General features: G+C 46.5%; 1 protein-coding gene across 3 annotated transcripts in view; it reads left to right on the top strand.

Annotated features, from left to right (window-relative positions):
* itgb4 (integrin, beta 4) overlaps nt 1-23,948 on the top strand; it is a 30,359-nt gene that overhangs the window by 417 nt on the left and 5,994 nt on the right. Inside the window, exons 1-34 of one of the 3 annotated variants that reach the window (XM_023836868.2) lie at nt 1,804-2,179; nt 4,773-4,846; nt 5,472-5,554; nt 6,347-6,442; nt 6,745-6,949; nt 7,099-7,195; nt 7,309-7,480; nt 8,109-8,372; nt 9,889-9,978; nt 10,176-10,298; nt 10,589-10,756; nt 10,855-10,931; nt 11,249-11,454; nt 12,992-13,095; nt 13,277-13,372; nt 14,089-14,218; nt 14,695-14,817; nt 15,335-15,441; nt 15,863-15,896; nt 16,054-16,248; nt 16,800-16,903; nt 17,057-17,115; nt 17,370-17,393; nt 17,476-17,624; nt 17,896-18,075; nt 18,324-18,472; nt 18,674-18,881; nt 19,024-19,341; nt 19,534-19,688; nt 19,788-19,968; nt 20,042-20,179; nt 21,007-21,189; nt 21,828-21,950; nt 23,652-23,816. In XM_023836868.2, coding sequence (XP_023692636.2) covers nt 2,175-2,179; nt 4,773-4,846; nt 5,472-5,554; nt 6,347-6,442; nt 6,745-6,949; nt 7,099-7,195; nt 7,309-7,480; nt 8,109-8,372; nt 9,889-9,978; nt 10,176-10,298; nt 10,589-10,756; nt 10,855-10,931; nt 11,249-11,454; nt 12,992-13,095; nt 13,277-13,372; nt 14,089-14,218; nt 14,695-14,817; nt 15,335-15,441; nt 15,863-15,896; nt 16,054-16,248; nt 16,800-16,903; nt 17,057-17,115; nt 17,370-17,393; nt 17,476-17,624; nt 17,896-18,075; nt 18,324-18,472; nt 18,674-18,881; nt 19,024-19,341; nt 19,534-19,688; nt 19,788-19,968; nt 20,042-20,179; nt 21,007-21,189; nt 21,828-21,950; nt 23,652-23,816 — 4,585 coding nt within the window. In that variant the 5' untranslated portion in view covers nt 1,804-2,174. Of the gene's footprint in view, nt 1-1,803; nt 2,180-4,772; nt 4,847-5,471; nt 5,555-6,346; nt 6,443-6,744; nt 6,950-7,098; nt 7,196-7,308; nt 7,481-8,108; nt 8,373-9,888; nt 9,979-10,175; nt 10,299-10,588; nt 10,757-10,854; nt 10,932-11,248; nt 11,455-12,991; nt 13,096-13,276; nt 13,373-14,088; nt 14,219-14,694; nt 14,818-15,334; nt 15,442-15,862; nt 15,897-16,053; nt 16,249-16,799; nt 16,904-17,056; nt 17,116-17,369; nt 17,394-17,475; nt 17,625-17,895; nt 18,076-18,323; nt 18,473-18,673; nt 18,882-19,023; nt 19,342-19,533; nt 19,689-19,787; nt 19,969-20,041; nt 20,180-21,006; nt 21,190-21,827; nt 21,951-23,651; nt 23,817-23,948 lie in introns of those variants that run through there. The other 2 variants (XM_023836869.2, XM_072712231.1) reach the window with 2 other exon arrangements.

Below are 23,948 nucleotides of genomic sequence, written 5' to 3'. Positions count from 1 at the left end.
GTATGTTTCAGGGTAAATATTAACATCTAATATGATTTCGATGCATGTGAAAACATGAAGTTTCAGTTATTTGCGTGTTTCAGAAAAGTAATGAGGATTAAGCATCGTCAGTTGTTTACAGAAGGGCTGCGGGTCTGAATGCCCCTGTCTTCGAGACTCGGGGGAAGACCGTAAAGAAGCTGCTGTATTGTACTCAAACTTTCAGCCATTTTAAGCATTTTGGATTGAAAGAGCGTTAATTTGGATGAGTGAAGAGCATCGGAATGTAGGAGCGTGGCGTGGGGCAATCTGAGCAGGATGTGGGACAGCCTCTCTCCTTCATGTGATAACTTCACTTTGCATGTATAATATAGGTACCTGTGTGATTTTATGTTCTTGGAAGGAAACTAGGTGTTTCTGATACTTCTGTATTAGCGTGATTCCACATTTCTGCAGTTTAGAAAATCCTGAAGAAGATGCAGTGGCCTTGTTGTGTCTTTTTTTGGGGGGTGGGACAGAACTGTGGTATTCTTTGTCAAATGCCCATCCAGCTACTAGATGCCGCACAGTTCAGGGCGTTGGTCAGAATTACAGGGAAGCACAATCAAATATGTACTCTGTGCACATTGTAACTTTGAGTCCTGTCATTCCAGTAATAACAATCTCCTAGTCCAGTGAAAAGAATGTTAAGCAAAGGGGTTATTCCTGTTGTGCTTGGGAAAATAAAACTACAGACTAAAGTCACATTTAGAAATTTGTAAAAGAATTCTCCATTGATTTTTTTTTTTTCAAAAGTAGAAAAGGAAAATTATGCAATATTTTAAGTCACAAGGTTGTTTAATACACTGCAGTATCTATTGTGAACACATTATTGATGATAATTTTATATGTATAAAGAACTGTAATGTACATCTCAGTGGGTGAGATAACACTGCAGGTTGGTGATGTGGTGATTGTCATGTCAGAACAGAGACTGCTCTCCTGGTGCAGTGCAAGATAGGGCTTGCAGTGTCTAGCATTTCTGTGTTACAAAGTAATGGAACAACAAGTAACATAACAAAGTAACAGGAAAATCCTACAAGTGTTTTTGAACAGTTAAACTGGAGAAAGATGCTTGCATCAGGCTTATGAGGGAAGTATGGAGCGGATCAGCGCTCACTGCAAAGCTGACGGCGGGGGCTGTTTTTCAGCTGCGTGGCGGATCACTCAGAAAGAGGCGATTTTTCTCCCTTGGCATGTCTGTGTGCACAGAGGTCACACTCTGGAGAGAGCTTGGGCTGACTGGCACAGTCAAATCCCTCCTGCTCAGGAATGCAGCAGCCTACACCTCTTCTCTCTCCCTCACTGCTCGCGTGTATCTGTACGCAGGCTACAGGACGCATGCGTGTGTGTGTGTCTGTGTGTCTGTGTGGGTTTTACAGGAGCAAATACAATCAACTTTCAGCTTTATGCTGTGGCATTCAAGGATATACCTGTCAAAATACAGTAGTGTGTGTGTACGTGTGTGTCACTCCACGTCTGTTTGTGCAGTCCTGACTGCGCGTTTTTTACGCAGCCTTTGGGCATGGTTCTTGCTGCCCCTCCCAAGAGGGAGGTGGGGGAGGGAAAAGGTACGTCAGTCTCAAGCCCACACAGGTGAGCCATGCCGGGAGGAACGGGGCAAGGTGAGAGGCCCAGCCTCATTTAATTAGTGACACCTCTGAGATATAAAGGAAGGGGAGGAGAGAGGGAAAGAGGAAGGGAAGGTGGTCATATACGCAGCACACCTGAGAAAAAGGTGGGAGGAGCTCAGTCTGGGGGAGGAGCTAAAGCTCTCACACAAACACCCTTATTACTTTTCAACCTTGTTCTCTCCCAGTCACTCTCACTTCTAGGCACTGTCACGCCCGAGTGTGCACACGCACGCGCACACACACGCACGCACTCACATTCTGAAGCACACCGTCTGGCTCTGAGGTTCAGGGGATAAAAGTCCAGCGCTTGGACTCTGTCTGAAGCCAGGAAGAGACCAAGTCAAAGTGTTTTTTTTTAACTTTCAGAAGCAGTAAAATTCTCAGAAGCTGGAACTAACTGCAGAAAGGTGTCTGTGGAAAACAAAGGTGGATATTAGATATCTCTCAGCGCCAGAAGAGGAGATAAGGAATTTACTTTTTTGTTGTTTAAACTTTGGAACCTAGATCGGGAAACTGAGCCGCATGAGGTTTGTGAGTTCTGTAATCTTCTTACGAATCCTGGTTGGCAGTCTCTGTACTTTTCGCTGATTTGTGTGTGTTAGGACAACAGTCCTGGATACCCAGGCCTTATTGGCCTGCTAAGATGGTGAGAATGTTATACACGTGTTGTATTATAAACTTTAGTTGGAAAAGTACAAGGAAGCTGTTGTATAGGCATTGCAGGTTTTTGACTTATGAACTTGTGTGAAGCCATTTAGATTGCTATATTTCACCTTTCTCCTGTTTCATTATATCTGTCATCATTGTTTTTATTTGTTGCTGAGACTTGACCAGACAGTAAGAAAAAACATGCCTCAGGTTGTGTGGTGGAATTTTACCTTGAGAGCCAGAGACCAGTTTCAGGTTTTCAGGTGCCGTTCCAACTCTTTTGAAGACATTTATGCCAGAAAGAGTCCAGATAAACTGAGACATAATCTCTCATGTAATCCTGTATGTCATCTCTGCTGTTTAATATCGGTGCCATTATTGCTGGTATTATAAGGCTTTCCAGATATTTCTGGAAAAGAGCGGTGGGAAGCGAAGAACTTACAGACACTGGTGAGGTATTCCAGACAGGGAACCGCACGAGGCCTTAAGGGTTATGGCTCAGAGAAGAGTTTTCGCAGAGTGATAAATGAACTCTGGTTTGCTCAAGGCTTTAATTTCATTAGCTTTATTTTACAGGATATTAAGTTGTGGAGGTCAAGTGAGGGTCACGTCTGTGTTGTGTCAGGAAAGACGGGAGAGCCTCGTGCTTCCGAGAGCTGTGGAATTCAGTCTTTGGAAGGAGACTCTGCCTCAGTCTTTGGGTTCCTCTGCACCTGTAACTCAGCTGGTGGCTGTGAAGCTGCTCCTGAGTGCGAGAGCCCTGGGGAGACGTAGGAAGCTGATGGTCGGCTCCTATGTGCTTGCAGGCAGCAGTGCAGCTGGCCGTCATTGCATTACATGATGGAGGTGTTTAAGTCATCAGTGCGGCCGCCTCGATTGATGGCACAGCTTTCTACCATTAGACAAAGGCTGTAGCCTTGGCCAGTCTTCGTCATGCCTGTCAAGCCGTAGCTGGTTTGATTAGTCATGGGGTGGTCAGTCAACCAGCCTCTTACTAATTTACATGCTAGCACCTGAGAGCTGGGGGCTCTCCAAAAATCCTGAGAGAGCTTCCTCAGCGTGTTGTTTTTGCAGAAAGCCCCTCTGCGCACATTTTCCCGAAGCCCTTGGCTCCCCCCCCCCCCCCCCCCCTGGCGATGTCAGCAGCCCGGCCTCGCCCCTCTCTGGAATGTTCATCTTGTGGGAGCACAGCCTGTTATGGTGCGCTCTCTATTGTCCTGCTGGTGAGTGGGGTTCACAGCCCTTGACCCTACGGTCAGGCTCAGGGTTACGATATACTAGTCTCTCCCTGAACTGGTTTGACTCAGCCAGAAAACATAACAACATTTCAACCTATCAGGCATACTTTGTTTTCCAAGGGAGAGGAGTATTTTTGCTCCACTCTCAGCACCTTCTGTAATCAAATTCTCAAATGGGTGCAAAATTTTATTTTTTTCCTGGTGTTTCCCCGAAGCTGTTTTGGAGCCTCTGTGGTCTCTCTCACCCAATGTAGAAATTCCTGGTCTGTGACTCAGGGGACACAAGGTGAACTTCAGGCTTAGGGAAAACTTTGAACTTCTATTCACTGTTTCTAGACCTGATCGCAGTATTGTTTCTAAATTGCGCTCCATGATCACAGATGCAGTACCCCTTAATTAATGCCATGGTCATTGCGTTTAATTGTGCGTGATATCCGGGATCCAACAAGGATCCAAAATTCCTAACTTGTTTGAAGCTGAGTCTTCTTTCATCAAAGAGGGTGGCTTGATTGGGCTTTGGCTCTGCTGTCAAATGGATGCATCATCCAGAGCAGTTTTCCTTGGCTGGTGTCGACACGTTTAAGTGGAATATTGTTTTTCCATTATTGCGCCGCTTTCTTTATTCATCTGGAGCGAGCATCTTGACACCAATTGCAAGTAAATAATGATACAAAGTTATGTGGTACTCCAGTAAAATTATTTTTATTAATCACTACTATCTTGTAACCCACTTCTCAAGGGTATCTATAGGTTTTGATTGGATTAAGTAAAGTACTAATTGATGGTAGACCTGCCCACTTTGGAAACTTCCTTTTCCCCACTGGTGGCCTTGGGGTCAGCAGTCTTCCACCTGTGACCCCAGGGACTATGAGGCTTCTCATGGAAATACTGTAGTGAATAATAATGATACTCTGTTGATCCCTATGGGGAAATTCTGTTTATCATTTTGCCCTGTATTGGTCTTCATGCATGTCAGAGTGGAAGGGCAGCTACCTTGTGGCACCCAGGGTGCTGGGGCAGGGGGGGGGGGGGGGGGGGGGTTTAGGCCTTTGCTGCAGGAGTCCATGGACATGTGACTATTCTGTTGAAGCCAGGCTTGAACCAGCAACCTTCTGATCATGGGCACAGAGGCATAGCCTGCTGAGCCACACGTCCCCCATCCGCATGTTCTGCTGACATGCCCAATTTGAATACAACGCCCGTTGGTGATTCGTTGCTCTGCTCTGTGTTACAGGAGGGAAATGGGCGGATGGATCGTATGGCTCTCGGTGGGGGCAGCCCTTCTAACGCTGTGCCAAGCCCAAAGAGGTAACCCCAGTGCAGCGAGACTGCCATCGGCCCTGCCATCCCATCCTGCTCTCTGGGGGAAAACACCTTTGTCGTAGTTTCAACTTTAACAGACGAACGTATACAGCACACATTTACAAGCAAAACAAAGCGGAAAGGCCACCCAATCTTCCATTGCCTCACACAGAATAAAGGAGTGACAAGTGCAAAATTATTAAAAGTGACAGACACAAGAGTGCTCAGTCTCGTTAAAAATACCAGCAGTGCAGCAACTGATATTCAGAAAAAGAAGGATACTCAGGAAAATTAAGGGGGGTGGGGGGCAAATGAAAATCACTGACTCATGCCATTACAGTTGAGCACTGCTTTCAGTACAGTACTGACCTAACATTTTTTTTTTTTAAAAGGTGTCGCAATCCTATATAATTTACACATTATACATTGTAGGTATAGCATTAAATATCAGCCTAAGAGTGTCGGTGGTATATTATCTATCCATTTAAACAGCATACTTTTCTGGATTGCAAGTGAAAAGCTTCCTTTGATGCTTAACATGGGGACTGGGTAAACTCTGACCCTCTGGGCGATCATTAAAATGTTGGAGATGTGCCAGTTTACCTTCCAGTGACTCTGCTTCCCTCTGCAGTCAATCACTGCATAGCGGCCCAAGCCTCCCGCTGCTCTGAATGCATCCAGGCTGGAAAAGGCTGCACGTACTGCAGTGATGAGGTGAGATTCGGCTGTCACTGCTGCAGCCAGCGGTGCAGCTTCCCCACGACCGATGACGTTCCCCATTGCAGCAAATGTCACCTTCGAGGTTCCTGAGTCAAACCGCAGAATTAGTGTAGTACAGTAATTTTTCACTGGGAATCTTTTCTTCTTAAAGGATTAGTACTGATTATAGTGTGCATTTTAACTTAGACAACTAAACAATGAAAGTATTTATAAATATTCATTCATTTCAGTAATAACGTGTTCTTGTTGGAAAAATCATTACTGAACAAGATTAATTAAAGAGATTACATTTCACAACATGTAGCTTGAAGCCAGTAATATACACCCAAAGTGGTCCATTTATTAGGCATACCTGCTTGTTATGCAAACAGCCAGCTCCTCTAAATCTGATCTAAGTGATTCTGAGTATGGTGTGATTGCTGATGGTTCCTTGAGGTGAATGACATGTTAAAAAACATCTGGGCAGCGACAGTTCTATGGTGTGAAAACTCCTTGCTAATGAACAATATCAGAGGAGAATGGTCAGACCTTAACAAGTAACACCAAGGGCACAAGATAACAGATCAGTGCAACAGCTGCGAGCAGAAATGCTTCTCTGAATGCAGAACTTGTCTACCCTTGTTGCAGTTCTGTAGGCCAAAGCTAGGTGTATGTAATAAATTGGTCTCTGAGTGTATGCCACTACATATTTATGTAACATATAAGAAGTTCTTTCATTAAACTTTTTTTCTTTTTACAGAATTTTTTCTAAGAGCTGTATTTGTTTTTCTGTCTGTCGGATTGCAGTCGTTTGATTTTCCACGCTGTGACCTAAATGAAACCCTGACGTCAAATGGCTGCACTATGATGATAGGGGTCGAGAGCATGATGAAGACAGTCAAGGTAAGTCAGCTAGGGCTCTGAGCACAGCATGTCCTGACAGGGCCGGTCCTAACCCATGCGGCGCCTTAGGTGAGCATCATCTTATCTTATCTTCTCAGAAGTGAAACTGACTGTCAAGTCAGCGCCCTCTCTGAAGTTGGTGCCCAGGGTGGTCACCTGTGTCGCCTTTAGGATTGACTGGCCCTGTGTCCCACTTCCCTTTTGTTTAGCAGATTAAATTGCTCTGTCTGACGTGACTTGGAACGCTTATCTGAAACACACAGCTCTTACCATGTGACCCCCTCACCTCATTTGCTGTGCAGAACACCCAGATCAACGAAAGGCTGGACATTTCACAAGTCGCCCCGCAGCAGATGACCATGCGCCTGGTCCCAGGAGAGGAGAGGGAGCTGTTGGTGAACATCTTTGAGCCTCAGAAGGGTCCTCTGGACCTGTACATTCTCATGGACTTCTCCAACTCCATGAAGGACGATTTGCTGAATCTGAAGAAGATGGGGAACTCCCTGGGTAAGATGCGCAGTGTGGTGCTGCTTTGCAGTCTTCTTATGTAGTGCATTTGATCTTTCAGGAGCATCACCACATGATGTGTAACTGTGATGTGTAATGGTGATGTGTAACTGTGATGTGTAACGGTGATGTTACTGTGTACATAACAGCGAACCTGGTTGGTGATCTGTCAGACGACTACACCATTGGCTTTGGGAAGTTTGTCGATAAAGTGACTGAGCCGCAGACTAGCATGAGTCCCTCAAAGTAAGAATCTGCATCCCAGGCCGTCCTTTTTCATCGTAGACACTTTTCGGGAATTCTGAATCTGGTTGGTCATTGGGATTGATTTCTAGCTAGAGTCTGCCCTTCTCCCCCAGGCTGAAGCAGCCGTGGCCAGACAGCGACCCACCTTTCTCCTTCCAGAACACGATCCCTCTCACCAACAACATCACCCTGTTCACTGAGAAGCTGAAGAAGGAGCGTATCTCGGGCAACCTGGATGCTCCGGAGGGAGGGTTTGATGCCATTCTCCAAGCAGCTGTGTGCCAGGTAACTCCATGTTAGCAACTTCTCTCCATCAGAAGCCTCCTGTTCTCTTTGTTCTATTGCCGTAGTGCTTCCCAGGAGCCTTCCGATTGCTCGGGACTAGATTGTGTTAGCTTCATGGAGTTTCTACTTATCACCTGGACCAAGATTAAACTGGCATTCAAGTAGTAATTGGAAAACAGTAGTCAATAAAACATCGAAAAGCTTGTGGGAGTTTTACTTACACAAAAATGTTCTGAGGGCAGTAAGGGAAATGATTGGTTCAGAGAGATAACCAATCATATTGTAGAGGAGGTGGGTCCAAGCAGCTAAAGGAGGTGGGACCAAGACTGATCCCACCTCCTCTGGCTGCTTGGACCCACCTCCTCTACAATATGATTGGTTATCTCTCTGAACCAATCATTTTTCCTTCTGCCCTCAGAACATTTCTGTGTAAGTGAAACTCCCATGAGCCATGGAAAAGCAGAAGAAGAGAAGTCGTCAAGTATGGCTCTTCACAGCATACAGATATTTCAATATTGTTTTATTTCTATGTTTTTAATTTATGGGTTTGGCGAGCACTAATGCCCCTGGGAGAGTGTAGTTACCACACTGGAATAATCACAGCCATTTGTCCGGCTGCCCTAACCAGGAGCAGATTGGCTGGAGGGAAAACAGCACGCACCTGCTGGTCTTCTCCACTGAGTCTGCGTTCCACTACGAGGCCGACGGCGCCAACGTGCTGGCTGGCATCCTGCCACGCAATGATGAGGCCTGCCACCTGGCCTCTGATGGCTTTTACACCTATGACACACGGCAGGACTACCCCTCCGTACCCACCCTCGTGCGACTGCTAGGCAAACATAACATCATTCCCATTTTCGCCGTCACCAACTACTCTTACTCTTACTATGAGGTAGGTGGGCCTGCAGTCCGGGATGAAAAAACTCGAATTGATTGGCCTGGGCTGGCTAAGTGGGATTTGTGTTTTACCAGCTCATTGTCTTTTTTACCGAGTGAACTGAGATCATTTGGTTCATTTGGGGTCGAGCTGAAGTATTTTAAACTCAACTAATGAGAATCATTGACCGAAGATGAACACAAGCCTTGGATTTAATTAATGTAATATTACAACCATTCCTCATTTAGCAACAACCTCAGTTAGCAATCATTCACAAGTACGACGTTACTAAATATTCATGCACATTTACAACCAAATTTTGTACACCTGATAATGCACACCGGAGTGAGAGAGATTTTTCAAGTAGAATAAATGCTGTTAAAAATGTCCACTTCGTGAAGGATAAAAGACATTAAGTATAGAAGGCTGAAGTAAAGTCGTAAGCACAGTCACAGTCACACCTAGGCTACCGGGACTTTCACTTAGCCACCATTTCGCTTAACGACCTGGAGTTTGGAATGAAACTAGGTCTCTATTATGTGCTCTTTTGCTTATTGCACTTATTATTTTGCCATTCCATATTGCATTATCTTCAATCTATACACATTCTGTTTACTGTTAACTTGTAATCTCATCATTGTTGCAGTCATCATCTGTTCCCCAGCTTTGCCTGCAGTCTTTAGCCCCTTTCCCGTTGATGAATTTATTACTTGCTGTGTGAAGGCCCTGTTTATGCCCTGTTTGTGCCCTGTTTATGCCCCGTCTATGCCTTGTTTAGACTGTTTCAAAGGCCGGTTCTCTGGTGCTCCATAAATGTGACACTCCTCATTCCGCTGTTAGTTTAGTCATTCTTTTCCCTAATTGATCGCCAGTCTGCTGGTTTGTCATCCACTCCCACTCAGACTTCTCATACATTTCCAGGCTGTGTTTGTAGCTTTTCATAGCTTCTTATATCATCTCCTGGTCCTGTCCAGCCCTCCCCTTCTGTCTCTTAATTCCTCCCTGTCTTAGGAATGCGTGGCACAGACCTGATGTTTATTCAGCAATTCGGACATCACAATCATCTCCTGTTTCTTTCCTAATACCCGTTTTTTTTTTTTTACGCATTCCAATGTAATTTTTCTCATTCTGCTTAATTTTTCACATTTTCATTTGTCTCCTGTTGTGACTTAGTGCTTTGCTTAGTTTTTATTTCATTTTTCTGTTTATATCTGTTGGTCACCACACTGTTTTCTGACATCATTTCATCATTTTGCCCCTATCTGTCCGCTCATATTCTAAAGCTGTTGTCCTTCTGATAGACTGAAATTTTTGTTTGGTTTTTAGTGGTGATATCAGCTGTTGGATGAACGCATAGCAACACGGTTTAATATTGCTTTTGTTGTTCTAGATTCGGCTGCCTGTACATTAGGGCATCCCTGTTTTCCTCTCTAATTTAGCTCATCATCAACATAGCATTTTTGATAACGCTGCTACTCTAACAATATGAACTCCAACAGTTCTGTTCTTCCACCTTGTTCTGTTTTTGTAGAAGTTGTACCAATACTTTCCCATCGCTGATATTGGGGAGCTGCAAGAAGATTCTTCCAACATCCTGACTCTCATCGGAAGTGCTTTCACTGTGAGTGTCATGAAGTCCATGAATAAGCATGAATGCCTGGCTGGTGAATACGCTTCCGTAATTTATTTGCGCACTGAAGCAGTTTACCTATGGACACCATCTGCTGAATTTTCGTGCTCGAGTTGGTCCATAGCTGCAGCAGATTTATTTTCTTGAGCCTCTTCTCATTCTTCTCCTCCCCATATCCTGTCCACTAGAACATTCGCTCGAAGATCAGCCTGAGAGCTGAGGACAGACCCAAGGCTGTGGAGACCCAATTCTTATCCACTACTGGTAGTATGAACAAGGATGGTACCTTCACGAACGTCCCGGGAAAAACGGTAGGATGCATTGCCTTACATCAACATGTCAGACAAAAACGTGACATAAACTGTATAAGTAATGAAAAATGTAAGAAAAAGTTCTACATTTTATACTCACTTCATTTCTTTTTTCTTGATTTTCTATATTGATTTTGTCAATAGACTTTGACAGGTCAGCATATTTGACCTGAGAGGCAGTGAGTTTTTACAAAGGTGCTGCAGAGCTGCCTGGGGTCAAAAGTGTAAATATGCTCCTTCACCAGCGAACCATCACGTGTGTGACACAAGTGCGTGTGTGTGAACCTCAGGGCACGTTCAGGCTTCGGGTGAAAGCCCAAAGCTCAGTGGGGGAGGAGCACGTGTGCCAGCTGCCCGAAGCGGACAGGAAGGGTGCCATGCGGGTGAAACCCACCACCTTCACCCCCAACCTCAGGATTAACACCGAAGTGCTGTGTGCCACCTGCGACTGTGAGAAGGTAAGGAGGAGGGCAGAGGTCAAAGGTCAGGGCTATGAATTTGAGCTGAAACAGATCATAGTGCCTGAGTTTGGTTTCTCATTTCTCTGTTGATGTAGAACCCTCAGGTGAATGCAGCGAAATGCAATAGGAATGGAGATCTGATCTGTGGGATGTGTTATTGCCACGCCGGCTGGTGAGTGCCACTCTCACCATGTGATGCACGACTTACCATGCAGTTAGGAAATAATACCAAGCTCGCCATTCACCTGAAGGATAATGCAGGTGAAACCACAGAAACATCATGTGGTAATATCAACACATTTATTTAATGATTATACAGCTTAGAAGCAAGTTTATTAATTTTCCAGCAGTTCTTCTTGCAAATATTTGAGTAATCAGTGAAGATCTCCAGCTGTACATGCATGAGATTTGACTGGAAGTATGCTAGATGCCAGATCATCCCCTGTGTCGCCCATACAGATGATAACCTTCTCCTGCTTCTCTTTCCAGGCTGGGTGCCTTCTGTAACTGCTCTGCGGCAGTGTCCTCCTTGGATAACAGAAAGTGCACCAATTCTAGCACGGGCGAGGTCTGCTCGGGAAAAGGGGACTGCCAGTGCGGGACCTGCACCTGCCACCACCCCCACCAGTACGAGGGCCCCTACTGTCAATTTGACAAGTCCCAGTGCCAGCGGTTTGGGGGGTTCCTGTGCAACGGTGAGCAGGGGGAAAGGGCAGTTAAGGTTTCACTTTTAAGATATCGTTTGGAATTGGGGTTTTTCTGAAGAGCGAGTGTGTTTTCTGTCTTATGGCGTTTTTCCACTGGCATTCATAAATCAAGCCGTACCTGACCCATACCACGGAGAGACACTAGTTACAGCGCAGTTACAGCGCAGTCACAGCACGCTTTGATTTTCCACTGCAGAATGGTCGGCTCGGTAAAGGTGTTGCCAGGTTTGGAGACTGACAGTGACATAAAACTGAAGAGACGCTTATTTACTGTTCACACGGTGTACATCATGATTTACTATGTGCCAGAATCCGCTAGCACGTCTCTGAGAATTGCCGTCTTATGTTACCATCAAACGCTGGTGGAATTAGCATTCCCTTGTATAAATCTGCATTACAAATTCATTCCGTTCAGCTGTTCTATACAGAACCAGTTTAGTATAAAGAGTCACAGAGTACTCAACTGGTTGGTTGAAACAAAATCTTGGTCTGGATTTTTGCTGTCTGGACCTGAACTATCCACCTCTAGTTATTAGTATTTTTTATGTAGGAGGTTGGAAACTTTCAAGTTCCAAGTTATCAGGAATACATCAATACATCAAGATGTGTGATACTACTAACAGTGAATAATATATAGAATATGCCCTTTTCTCCTTCAGAAAATGCGTGCAAATCGACGCAGATCTCTGTGCATTTTGACCAGTCAGGTGGAGGTAGCACAACCAGCTTGGTTTAGTGGGTGTAGGTACGGTTTGGGGCTCACAGGATGGAAAACTGTCAGTTCGCGGTACGGCTCGGGTCTTGGTGGCAGTGGAAGAGCTCCATTAGACTGAGGTGAGACCAAGGCCACCCAAAACCTCAGTTTCCACGCCCAAATGAAATTTGAAAATGGTCGTCCCTTTTTTCTTCAAATTGAAAGTGGCGACCCTAAATACAATGTGACACTGGTCATAGGCTTGGTCTTTAAGGAACGACAGCAATGGTTGTTATAGACTCACATTAAGTTATTATGGTTCAGTTTTTGCAAACCTTGATTTCATCATGGCCCACCCAGCGTCAACTTTCTGGCTAACCCACTGGACTTAGAGATGCCCTAAATTAGATATAGTGAATAAAACCTTGAATCAGGGAGGGCATGTAACTGTATACATATCAGCCCCCAAGAACTGTTGGGAGTCAGAGCTTTGTGGTTATATTTTCTAGATGGTTGTCTGTTCACCAGTGGAGTGTACTTTAAGTTTCTTTTTATGAGCTTTTTGCTGATGTCACGCAGGCTGTTGACACCGTGAGTGTGTGTGTTCGTGTCTGTGCTCGTGTCTGTGCTCGTGTCTGTGCTCGTGTCTGTGCTCGTGTCTGTGTTCGTGTCTGTGTTCGTGTCTGTGTTCGTGTCTGTGTTCGTGTCTGTGCTCGTGTCTGTGTTCGTGTCTGTGTTCGTGTCTGTGTTCGTGTCTGTGTTCGTGTCTGTGCTCGTGTCTGTGTTCGTGTCTGTGTTCGTGTCTGTGCTCGTGTCTGTGTCCCTGTACAGATCGCGGGCGCTGCTATATGGGCAGCTGTGCTTGTGAGGAAGGCTGGGAAGGAGCTGCTTGTGAGTGTCCCAAGAGTAACGACACCTGTGTGGACAACGAAGGGGTGAGAGCTGCCAGCCAGCCGGCCTCCTGTCAGCGTCTAAGACTCTCAGTCTTATCTGTTGAGTTCTTACCCTGCTGCTTATCAGCTAAAATGTTCATAGCAGAATTATATCAACGTGACAGAAATTCCATGGCTTTTGGTTCTTGAAACTTACGTCTCGCTTTCCCTCGATCCACCACAGGGGATCTGCAGTGGACGTGGTTACTGTAAGTGTGGACGATGTCACTGTGAAAGTTCCCGGACTGATCTTGGCCCGACCTGCGAAATCGGTTTCCAGGTGATCAAAAACAGTGCGCAGATGGTGTGCTCATTGTCTGTGTATGTGTGCAAGTGTGTTTTGTGTATATTACATTGTGGGGACTAGATGTCCCCACAGTTGTGATAAAAACCTGTTACTTTGATGTCATTTGGACCATTTTTTCGGTCCCTGCAAAGGGAAAGTCAATTTAATGAAAATATGTGACTGCAATCAAAAAACTAAAAAGATTAAAGGCTAAAAGATGAAAGATTAGGCTTTTCCCCATAGAAATAACATAACTAAAGCAGCACATGCGGGGCTTCCATGTGAAATGTGTGAAATAAGATATAAGATAAGAGCCTTTATTGTTACTGCATACAGAGCAGTGAAATGTCATTTAGCAAAATGTCATTCATCCAGCTGTACAGCTTATACAGTCAGGGGCCGATTAATCTGGGGGTCCTAGGCTGACATCAGCTTGAATACTCCACTGCTGTCGATTTAACTAACCATTCCACTGCCACTGCAAGAGCAGCATATCCCCCCTCCATTTACGGTGTCCCTGAATTTAGAAACACATGTAGGCACATATACAAACACACCATATGCAAAGTATGACACTATATGGGACAGTCCCGACATTTGTGGGGGAAAAGCTGTCTTTTTGGCCTTGCTGTGCTGACAGGGATAGACCAGTGGTGGAATTGGCCCTTTCTGAGCGATTCTCCTTCTCGCCTTATTGACACTCCCTCCAGGCCCAGCTGGGAATGTGCGAGGACAAGCGGAGCTGTGTTCAGTGCCAGGCGTGGAAGACTGGGGAGCGGAAGGGGGATAAGTGTGACGGCTGTCCCTTTAAGATCACCATGGTGGACAAGCTCCCCGACAGTCAGTCATTTCACCTTTAACTTACTGCAGAAGTGGCCCATCTTATCCAGGTTTCATTGCAACTCCCTAATTAGATTATTAATTAGAGGACTGATTAGCTGAAGGGTCCTCACACCTGGGTTTGATCACACCTGCGTTTGATCAGCTGACCTAAAGCCCTGCATACACACTGGCCCTTTGTGGATAAGATTGGCCACCTCTGGCTTACCGGATCAGCTCCACACTTTGAGAGCTACAGGTTTACCTGTCAGTCAACTACTGGATTGAGGGTAACACCAGGTAACCGGAGTCAGAAAGTGATCGCTTTTAACTTTGAATAAAGATTGCAAAATAAATAAATAAATAGATAACAACCCACCTGGTGGCCCTCAAGGACTGGAGCAGCCCGTTCTTCCTCGTCATCAGATCCATAATCTGCTTGTTATTTCTGAGCTCCTCTCCACAAATCAGTGGGTCTCCATGTCATGTGTCCACAGGCAAGGATGCCATCGAGACGTGCAGCTTCCGAGACGAGGACGACGACTGCACTTTCCACTACTCTGTGCTGTTCTCCAGCAACCCCGGCGAGAAGGATGAAGTCCAGGTGCTCAAGAAGAAGGGTGAGCTGCTGTCACTGTTTGAACATTATATTAAATTAAATTAAAATTAATGTGTGTCTTCATTTGCATGCGTGTAGCATTGATCAGCAGGCCGCTGTCTCACACCCAACAGGGGATCTCCGGTTAAGCAAGTTATTTGGCATTAGCCGGTTAAGAAGGATTCTGTTGTCATGGTGAATCGGATAATCCATGTCAGGGAGGACATTTTGAGCTACTTTAGGGTTTACAAACTAGTTTAAAATTGAAAGGCTCCTATGCTTGGACAGTTATTTTTGTGTTTTGGTTTCTTTCCTTGAATTACTCATCCAGCTCTTTCACATTAGAATTAGTGACACGTGCATGATTACAGGAGACTGACCAATCAGCACACAGGAGGAACTCAGTGCTGACGTGAAATCCAGGTCCTTTTAATTGAAATGGTAGTTTACAAACCTGTCCTAACTCAAAGTGTCCTCCCTGACATGGATTGTCTGGTCGCCCTAATAGTGAAGGATCTTGCCCTGTGTGTGTCTTGCAGAATGTCCACCTGGGGCTTTTCTCTGGCTGATCCCCCTGATCATGTTCCTGATGCTGCTACTGGGCCTGCTGCTGCTCTGCTGCTGGAAGCACTGCAGATGCTGCAGGGTATCTCCTCACCGCCACCACTCCCCCCCACCACGCCTGCTGTCCCACGCAGAGGTGGAAAGTCCGGGTTCAGAAAGTACAAATCCAGACCAAGATTTTGTCTCAATCAATTAAGTACTCTGTGAATGTAACTCTTCATACTCAACTGTTTGTTTGGATTTGGTCTGGATTTGTTCTTTCTGAACCTGAACATTCCACCTACCCCATACCACCAGGTCCAGGATTCAAGGGCTCCACCTACCACATGCTCATAGTCACACCCTCATCTTGTGATCCACTCCACACTCCATCACATAGACATCAACATTCCTCGTTTGGCCTGTGGAGCGGGGAGGCTTTCCCCAATTCTGCCTGCCTGTGATTTTGTAAGAATGGAATTATCTGGAATGCTAATGAGATTTCTTTTTTGTCCATCTCTTAGGAATGCCTTGCTCTGTTGCCATGCTGTGCAAGAGGTATGTTTGTTGGATATTCCCTGTATTCAGATAATTTTCATTAAACAATGGTTGATGAGTGAATAAGAAAGGCAGTGGGTGTGAGTGTCTCTTTGTGAGCACCTAGGTTGATGATGTAGAATAGGCCTGGATGTGTAATGGTGTATTGCGTCCACAGGCCGTGTGGTGGGCTTTAAGGAAGATCAATATATGCTACGGCAGTCTACACTGGCTTCTGACCACCTTGATACGCCGCTCTTGCGCACCGGCCCGCCCAAAAGCACCGATGTGGTCCGCTGGAAGATCACGGACAATGTGCACCGGGGAGCCAGCCACCCCCAGGCCCAGGTGGTACCCAGCCCGAAGGAGACCAGTGAGTTCCCACAGTGCTTTATTCTGATACGCGTTATCTTTAACTGCTTTTACCCAAAGCAGCTTAGCTCTAGTAGCATTGCAAAGCACATTGAGAGGTGCATTCTGGGTGGGCTTATTGCCGAGCAACAAAACATCTGACTGAAACTCACCGTAGCTGCTTTCGGCATGTCGACAACAGGTGGCAAGAAAACATCAAACCTCAAGTTCTTGTGGCCACTTTGATTTTGTGCTTCTAGGCTACTCCCCACATCAACCATGTGGAAAACTATACATAGGAACTTATAGACCAGTCATAATACCTTGATTAAAATGCACCTACTTAGGTCAGTTGACCTCACTGCCTTTAGTTAGTATTTTGAAGCAGCTTGGTCTTTACTGCTAAACTATTAAGTGGTGAAAATATAAGATAGTCAATAGCTAATAAACAAGGACTGGGTTAAAAATAAACTATTCAAGTAAAATATACAGAATGCCTATCAACAACAATAATTTTCTTGACATGGCTGGTTTCTGCTCTTTTTTCCCTTTGTTGCTGGTGTCCCCCTCCAGTCCAGTACCCCATCTCCCTGCGGCTTAACCGCCTGTTCACCGACAGCCTGTCCCACCCTGATGCTCGGGACACAGAGGTGCTGTGCAAGGATGTGGAGGACAATGTGAGTGCAGTGACTTTAACTAGTGGGGGTTTATCTATCTGCCATGTGCGTCTGCTGTTAGCCTGAACCGTCCAGAAGGAGCTCGTATGAAAGGCGTTGCTCATTGGCTGTCACCTGGTCATGTGATATCTCACTCTCACTGTCCTCTCACAGCTCAATGAAGTCTACAAGCAGATCCCTGGAGCGCAGATGGTGAAGAAGACTATTTTTAGGTGAGGCAGTGGGGACAACATGGCCATATAGCGACATGCAATAATAGCTCACAGGGTTACACCCTAGTGGCAGAAACTGGGAAGACCTGTGTTTTGGGTAATTATGTGCAGCTCAGTAGAGGAAACTTTATGATCATGTTGCAGAACAGAGATATGGACGTTATAAGTTTTTTTTTTTTTTTTTTTTTTTATCAAAACAAACAGCATCGGTCTCTGTTTTGCTTGTTTCTGATATTTAATATTTTCTTTTTCAGGATGCAACCAAATGCTGGTAAAAGGTAATAATCGCAGTGGTTAGAAATGAAATAAATTGAATAATAATAACAGAAGCATATATAGAGATATGTTCTTCACCCACAGGCAGAATCACACAGTGGTGGACACAGTTCTGCCTGCCCCCCGGGCCGCCTACAACGACATCGTCAACCTGACGGAGAAGTCGGTCCAGGCCGGCACCTTTAGTGACCTCAAGGTGGTGCCTGGCTACTACACGGTGGCTACAGACAGAGGTCAGAACTACAGGAGCATCGATAAATTTGAATGCATATATATATATTTTTTTTTTCATTTATCTAAAGCGGTTTATAGTAGAGGGAAGAATTATGTGTGTTTCCTAGGATTTGAACCCACAGCCTATGCATTGTTAACACAATACTCAACTTGTTAAGCTGCAGGATCACACACAAGGACGGGTTATAACTGAGAATGAATATATGGAGTCGATGTGCATGTACACAAGCCTTTCAGCACGTTAGCATGAATCTTCCTGTAATTGGCCAGAGGCAAAAGGGGCAGTGGAGATGCAGGAGGGGGTGGAGTCTGTGGACGTGCGCGTGCCCCTCTTCATAAAGGACGAGGACGATGACAAGAAGCAGCTGCGCGTGGAGGCCCTGGATGTGCCCATTGGCATCGCTGAGATTGGCCGTCGTTTCGTCAACATCACTGTCATCAAGGAGCATGGTGAGGATCGGCTGACTTCACTGACCTTTGACCCCTAGCCTTGTAGCCTGTAATGCTCAACAGAATATGACAACTTTTTAGTATCTCATAATAATAAACATTTGTCTTCTATAGCTATTTAAAGTCAACTAAGCCACACTAATTATTCCTCATAGTGAAGCTTCATTATCTGTTCCTTCACTGTGAGCTGTTTGCATATTATGGGTTTTATCACAGTTTTATCACTGTTCTGTGTCTACATCCCCCAGCCAAGAGCATCCTGACTTTCCTCCAACCATCCTACTCCTACAGTCGACAGGAAAAGGTTGCCAACATCCCCGTTAACCGTGAAATCTATGAGGATGGACAAACCCAAGTCACCTACCGCACCCGTGACCTCACTGCCAAGGACAAGAAGGTGAGGAATGTGCACACACTCACTCACTCACACACACACTTATATACTAACCCTACTCACCCCGTTTCCCCTTGTGCTGATTTTAATTCACTTTCATTGCATCACATTAAATAAGTTTCAAACATGATTCACGTAACACATAGAATCAAACTGCTTTAGTCTGTCTCCTCATCTGTCTCCTCTTCCTTGTTGTGCCTACAGGATTATATTTCCATGGAAGGGGACCTGACCTTTTTGCCTGGGGAAGTTCAGAAGATGATTCCGGTGAAGCTCCTGGAATGGAGCGAGGATGACTCCCTCTTGGGTGAAAAGCAGGTCAAGCAGTTTGTCATGGATCTCACCAATCCACGCCAAGGGGCTAAGTTGGGCAGATACCCCCGCACCACCGTCACCATTATGGATAGCTCAGGTAAAACACCAGCCAGCCAACACTACGAACATTATCATCCAAAGAAAGGCACTCATTTCACTGATGTTCACCTCTTTTAGAGTATAGGTTGTCACGAGGACCAGTCATTTGTCTAATAATACTCCCTTTGTGCCACACGCAGAGCCAAGTGTCGTGGCGTTCAAGAAGAGCACTCAGACGTTCAACATCGCCGATGCGGAGTACTCTGTTCCTGTGCAGCGCACCACCAACCTGGACACCCCGGCCACGGTGCACTGGCGCACGCGCAAAGCCTCACGCTTCAATCTGCAAGGTGCCCTCAACTTCGCCCCCGGTGAATCACAGAAGAACGTGGTGATCAAGCCCCGGGCGCATCCTGGCCCCGTCAAGGCCGAGACCTTCCAACTGGAGATGTATGACCCCAGCAGCAACACTATCCTGGGGGACAAGAAGACGACCCTCGTCAACGTCTCAGACTCCGGTAAGTCCTCATGATAGTACGCAGGTTTTCATGAAATTAAAGAATTATATTTAGAGTATTTTAGACGAACCAGGAGCAAGGTGCACATTTGTTATGGAGCAAGACCATTATGTTTAATTTCATAAGTACTGCAGACTGTGGAAGCTTCACATGAGAACTTAACAAGAACCATGTTTGGTCCCTAATGCACAGGGGATGGACCAGAGCTTATGGAAATATTCCCGCAGACAGCACAGTCTCCCGGGGGACGGCTGGTCCCTCCTGGTGACATTAAAGCCGCTGCCACTGGTCCCAGAACCATCCGCCTCAACTGGGCTGCCCTACCTGGCAATCCCTTTGGGTACAAGGTGAGGCAGCTGCAGCCAGTATCCCTGAGAGAGGCACTCAGCTGGTCCAATTCTTCTGTAAGTGCTGAGTTTACAACGCATGGCTATCTGTGTTCTCAGGTGAAGTACTGGATTCAGGGCGACCCAGAGGCTGACGCCCAGGTCATCGACTGTAAGAAGACACAAGCAGAGCTGACTAACCTGTACCCATATTGCGACTATGAGATGCGGGTGTGTGGTTACAACAGCATGGGCAACGGACAGTACAGCAGCGTGGTGCAGTGTCAGACGCAGGAGGACGGTAAGCTGACCGCCCCCTTTAAGGAGCTCCCCTCAGCTTGCCAGAACCCTCTGAGACGTTCTCTCCCCACCAGTGCCCGGTGAGCCTGGCAGACTTGCGTTTAACGTCATCAGCCCCACGGTCACTCAGCTGAGCTGGGCAGAGCCGGCCGAGACCAACGGCATTATCACCGCTTACGAGGTCACCTACACGCCCATCGACGAGAACAACAGTAAGCAGCCTTCTCTGCATACATTGCTCACCGCAGAAAACTCCTCATATTGTCTCTGGACTTTATATTTGTTGTATACCTCCTTATACAGGCTTGCTTTACTGTGTGTGCATGCTATATACCAACTCCATCTCCATGTGAATTTATTTATGTGTCTTACTCTACACAGATACTCACATTGTGTGTTTATTTATACTCTTAGGTGTGTTATACTCTACACAGATACTCACCCTGTGTGTTTATTTATACTCATAGGTGTGTTATACTCTATACAGATACTCACCCTGTGTGTTTATTTATACTCTTAGGTGTGTTATACTCTACACAGATACTCACCCTGTGTGTTTATTTATACTCATAGGTGTGTTATACTCTACACAGATACTCACCCTGTGTGTTTATTTATACTCATAGGTGTGTTATACTCTATACAGATACTCACCCTGTGTGTTTGTTTATACTCATAGGTGTGTTATACTCTACACGGATACCCACCCTGTGTGTTTATTTATACTCATAGGTGTGTTATACTCTATACAGATACTCACCCTGTGTGTTTGTTTATACTCATAGGTGTGTTATACTCTATACAGATACTCACCCTGTGTATTTATTTATACCCATAGGTGTGTTATACTCTACACGGATACCCACCCTGTGTGTTTATTTGTAGGTGTCTTATACTCTACACAGATACTCACTCTGTTTGTGTTTATGTAGGCATTGTGTACACTACACAGATACTCCTCAAACCCCAGAGAAACCGTGCCCTTTGTTTGAAGTAAATTCCCTGTGACAGTGGATTCTTGACGTACGCTGCCCCGCAGAGCCCATGGGCCCCACCAAGAAGGTGAAAATCGACAACCCCAGGAAGCGAATGCTCCTGATTGAGAACCTCCAGCCCTCCCAGACCTACTGCTACAACGTGCGTGCGTGCAACAACGTCGGCTGGGGCCCCCACAGGGATGCCACCATCAACCTGGCCACCCAGCCAAACAGACCCATGTCCAGTAAGGGCACCGTGATGCGTGATCGGGGGAGGGGGTGGTGGCCGGGGTCCCGAGACCAGAGTGAGACAAACTGCATAAGATATACTCTATGTATACATGTAAAATAGTTAATGTCTCACATTTTGGTTTTGTTCAGTACTGTGCAAAAGGAAATTTTGCTTAAAGTGGGTTATTTTAGTAGTAAGTGTATATTTCAGGGGGAAAAACATGTTTTAATATTGGAGAAAAAAAAGTTTCTCGTGTTCTCTAAAATGTTCTTGACATCGTGTTGAATGGTTAGAAGAATTCCAGCCATTCTGCTTAATTGGTATGTCACCAATAGCTCATTTAATTGATTTAATTAACTGAATTAGTGAAATAACATTGTGAGGTACTGATTAACCAAACAAGACGCACTAATGGGTGAATTCAACAAACACGTGGATATACATATTGGATGGTGACTGGAGGTACTGTGGAGACTTCAGGAGAGGGTTTGAAATGGTTAACCTGGCGCACTTCAGCAGACATGAAGTGATTGCTCTGCACCAGCACAAACATCTCCTCTGGCAGCCTGAGATTTTAGTACAGTACCGTGTAGGATGTTTCATTCTCCCTCTGCGTAACCCTCAGCCTGTCCCCCTGCCTTATCTCCACAGTCCCCATCATCCCTGACATCCCCATCGTCGACGCAGAGGCAGGCGAGGGCTACGACAGCTACTTGATGTACAGCAGCGACGTGCTGCGGTCCCCGGGGGGCAGGTCCAGCGCCTCCGACGAAGGTTGGTGTGGAACTGCAGCCCGCAGCCCACTGCATTGCAGATGGGTCATGACGCTGAACGCCTCTACACGTTTGTCTGCAGGGGAATTCTCACAATCACAGAGAAGACAAGTAGCATGAGCACAAATATATAATATGAATGAGTTATTGACTGAAAAATGAAAAATTGTAATTCAAATAAGCTACTTTTGGAAAGCGATAACTGATATAAAAAATCATTTCCCTCTGCTGTGAGTTTGTGAGTTACAAAATGATACAAAAAAAAGATAGATCCAATTCTCAGCAGAGCAGATTTATTTATCTTACATCATTGATTCCTGTCTGTTCCCAGCCTACATCCACACCCAGTATGTATTATAGCTTGATATTATTAGCGACTTTGTTGTAGCTTGGATGGGATGCTGGACACATTGAATGGTTTTTTTTATTATTCAATATCAGTCCTCTTACTGAAGCTTCCGCCACAGATGTTGTTTCACTTTTCAACTGAACTTCCTTGGGAAATGAATGGTCATGGTCTGCTGAGCAAGGAGTTGCTGTCAACCTTGAAACGCTGCCATATGCTACTGCAAAGGGAGAAGCTGCTCTAGGAGGAATCTGTCAGGGTGTCTGAAATCGCCCTGCTCTGGGCCCCAATCGTATTCCGCTTCACTTGGGTGGGTTAAGAAAGGTGCCTGTCGCAGCCTTTGCTTTGACACCCCTGCCGATTGTTTAATCGCTGTGTTCGCACCTGAACGCCGGTCAGCCGTGTGCAGGGACGCTCCACGCGAGACCGATTAAGGCCGATTCACAGCGCTCTGTTCAGAGACAGCTGCAGAGGTGCCTGGAGTACCTGAAATCTCTCACATCCCTTAATTGTCCTGAATACGGCTCTGAAAGCCTGCCCCCTGCATGCTGTTGATTTGGATGTGGGTCGACCGGTTCTGCAATGTGTTCTGAGGTGTCCCCCCCTCCGCTCCTGAGCCCAAACTGCCCGGCTCTTCCTGCCTGCCCCCTGCATGCTCCATCACTCTCCACCCCCCCCCCCCCCGCTTTAACGAAACCCCGCCGGCCAGCGAGCCCCCCCACCAACACGCCATCGTGCTTGCCTGCTTCCCACCCCCCCCACCCCCCAACACAAGGCTTGCGTTGGAAGCATGTCCAACTGGTCGGTGAGGACCTGGACCTGCGAAAGGTGTCCTGGAGACTGCCGGCAGATATCATACCCAGACGAGTCAGCTCCGACACAGAGGCCAACGATGAACCGCCGCGTCTTGGTCGTGCCCAGACCCTGCTGCAAGGTGAAGACCGACCCAGTTGACGCATGCGGGCTGCCCCCCTCCTCCCCCCCGCCACCTTGGAGCACGTCACCCCACCCGCTTTCACAGCAGCCTGCCTGGTTAGCGACGTAGCGGTCAGCCCTTTCCCCTTCCTGGCCTGCCAGCCCAGGGGAGACGCCTGCCGACATCAACTGCTCGGCCCAGTTGATGATCAGGGAGTCGGCTAGACGGCTGCGCCTCTCCCCTTCTCTCCCTCTCCGCCGGAGTCCGTCTGGGAGGAGGAAGCTTCTGGTTTTCCGCTATTGCACTCGAGCGCAGGGGGTAGCGGTGCTGCGGCGGCAGAGGCGTGGACCGGCAATGGAGTCCATGGGATGTTCGGTCCCCCTCCGTGTTTTCAGGCTCATCGTGGAGAACCTGTTTCCTGTTGGTTTTCTCCTTCTCAGATTCAACCATGACCGGCAAGTGGGAGCAGAGCCTGTTATACCCGGGAGGGCCGGGATCCGCCACGAGGAACTTGTCCACCTCGTCCTCCATCTATTCGCCTCTCTCCCCCCATGGGATGGGTGGGGCAACCATGCAGACCACCACCACTTATCTGTCTGGCGCAGGTGTGTAGGCCCGGAACAGTTCCTCCTTCTCACGCAGTTATAACATGACTTGAGATACAAACATGCTTCTCCGCACCCGTATCACATTCCCGGCTACTGGACCATCAGATCAAGGCCTTTTGTTATTCCTGC

This window comes from Paramormyrops kingsleyae, chromosome 5 (assembly GCF_048594095.1).
Source record: "Paramormyrops kingsleyae isolate MSU_618 chromosome 5, PKINGS_0.4, whole genome shotgun sequence".
Lineage (NCBI taxonomy): Eukaryota > Metazoa > Chordata > Actinopteri > Osteoglossiformes > Mormyridae > Paramormyrops > Paramormyrops kingsleyae.
This window is presented reverse-complemented; position numbering and strand designations above follow the sequence as displayed.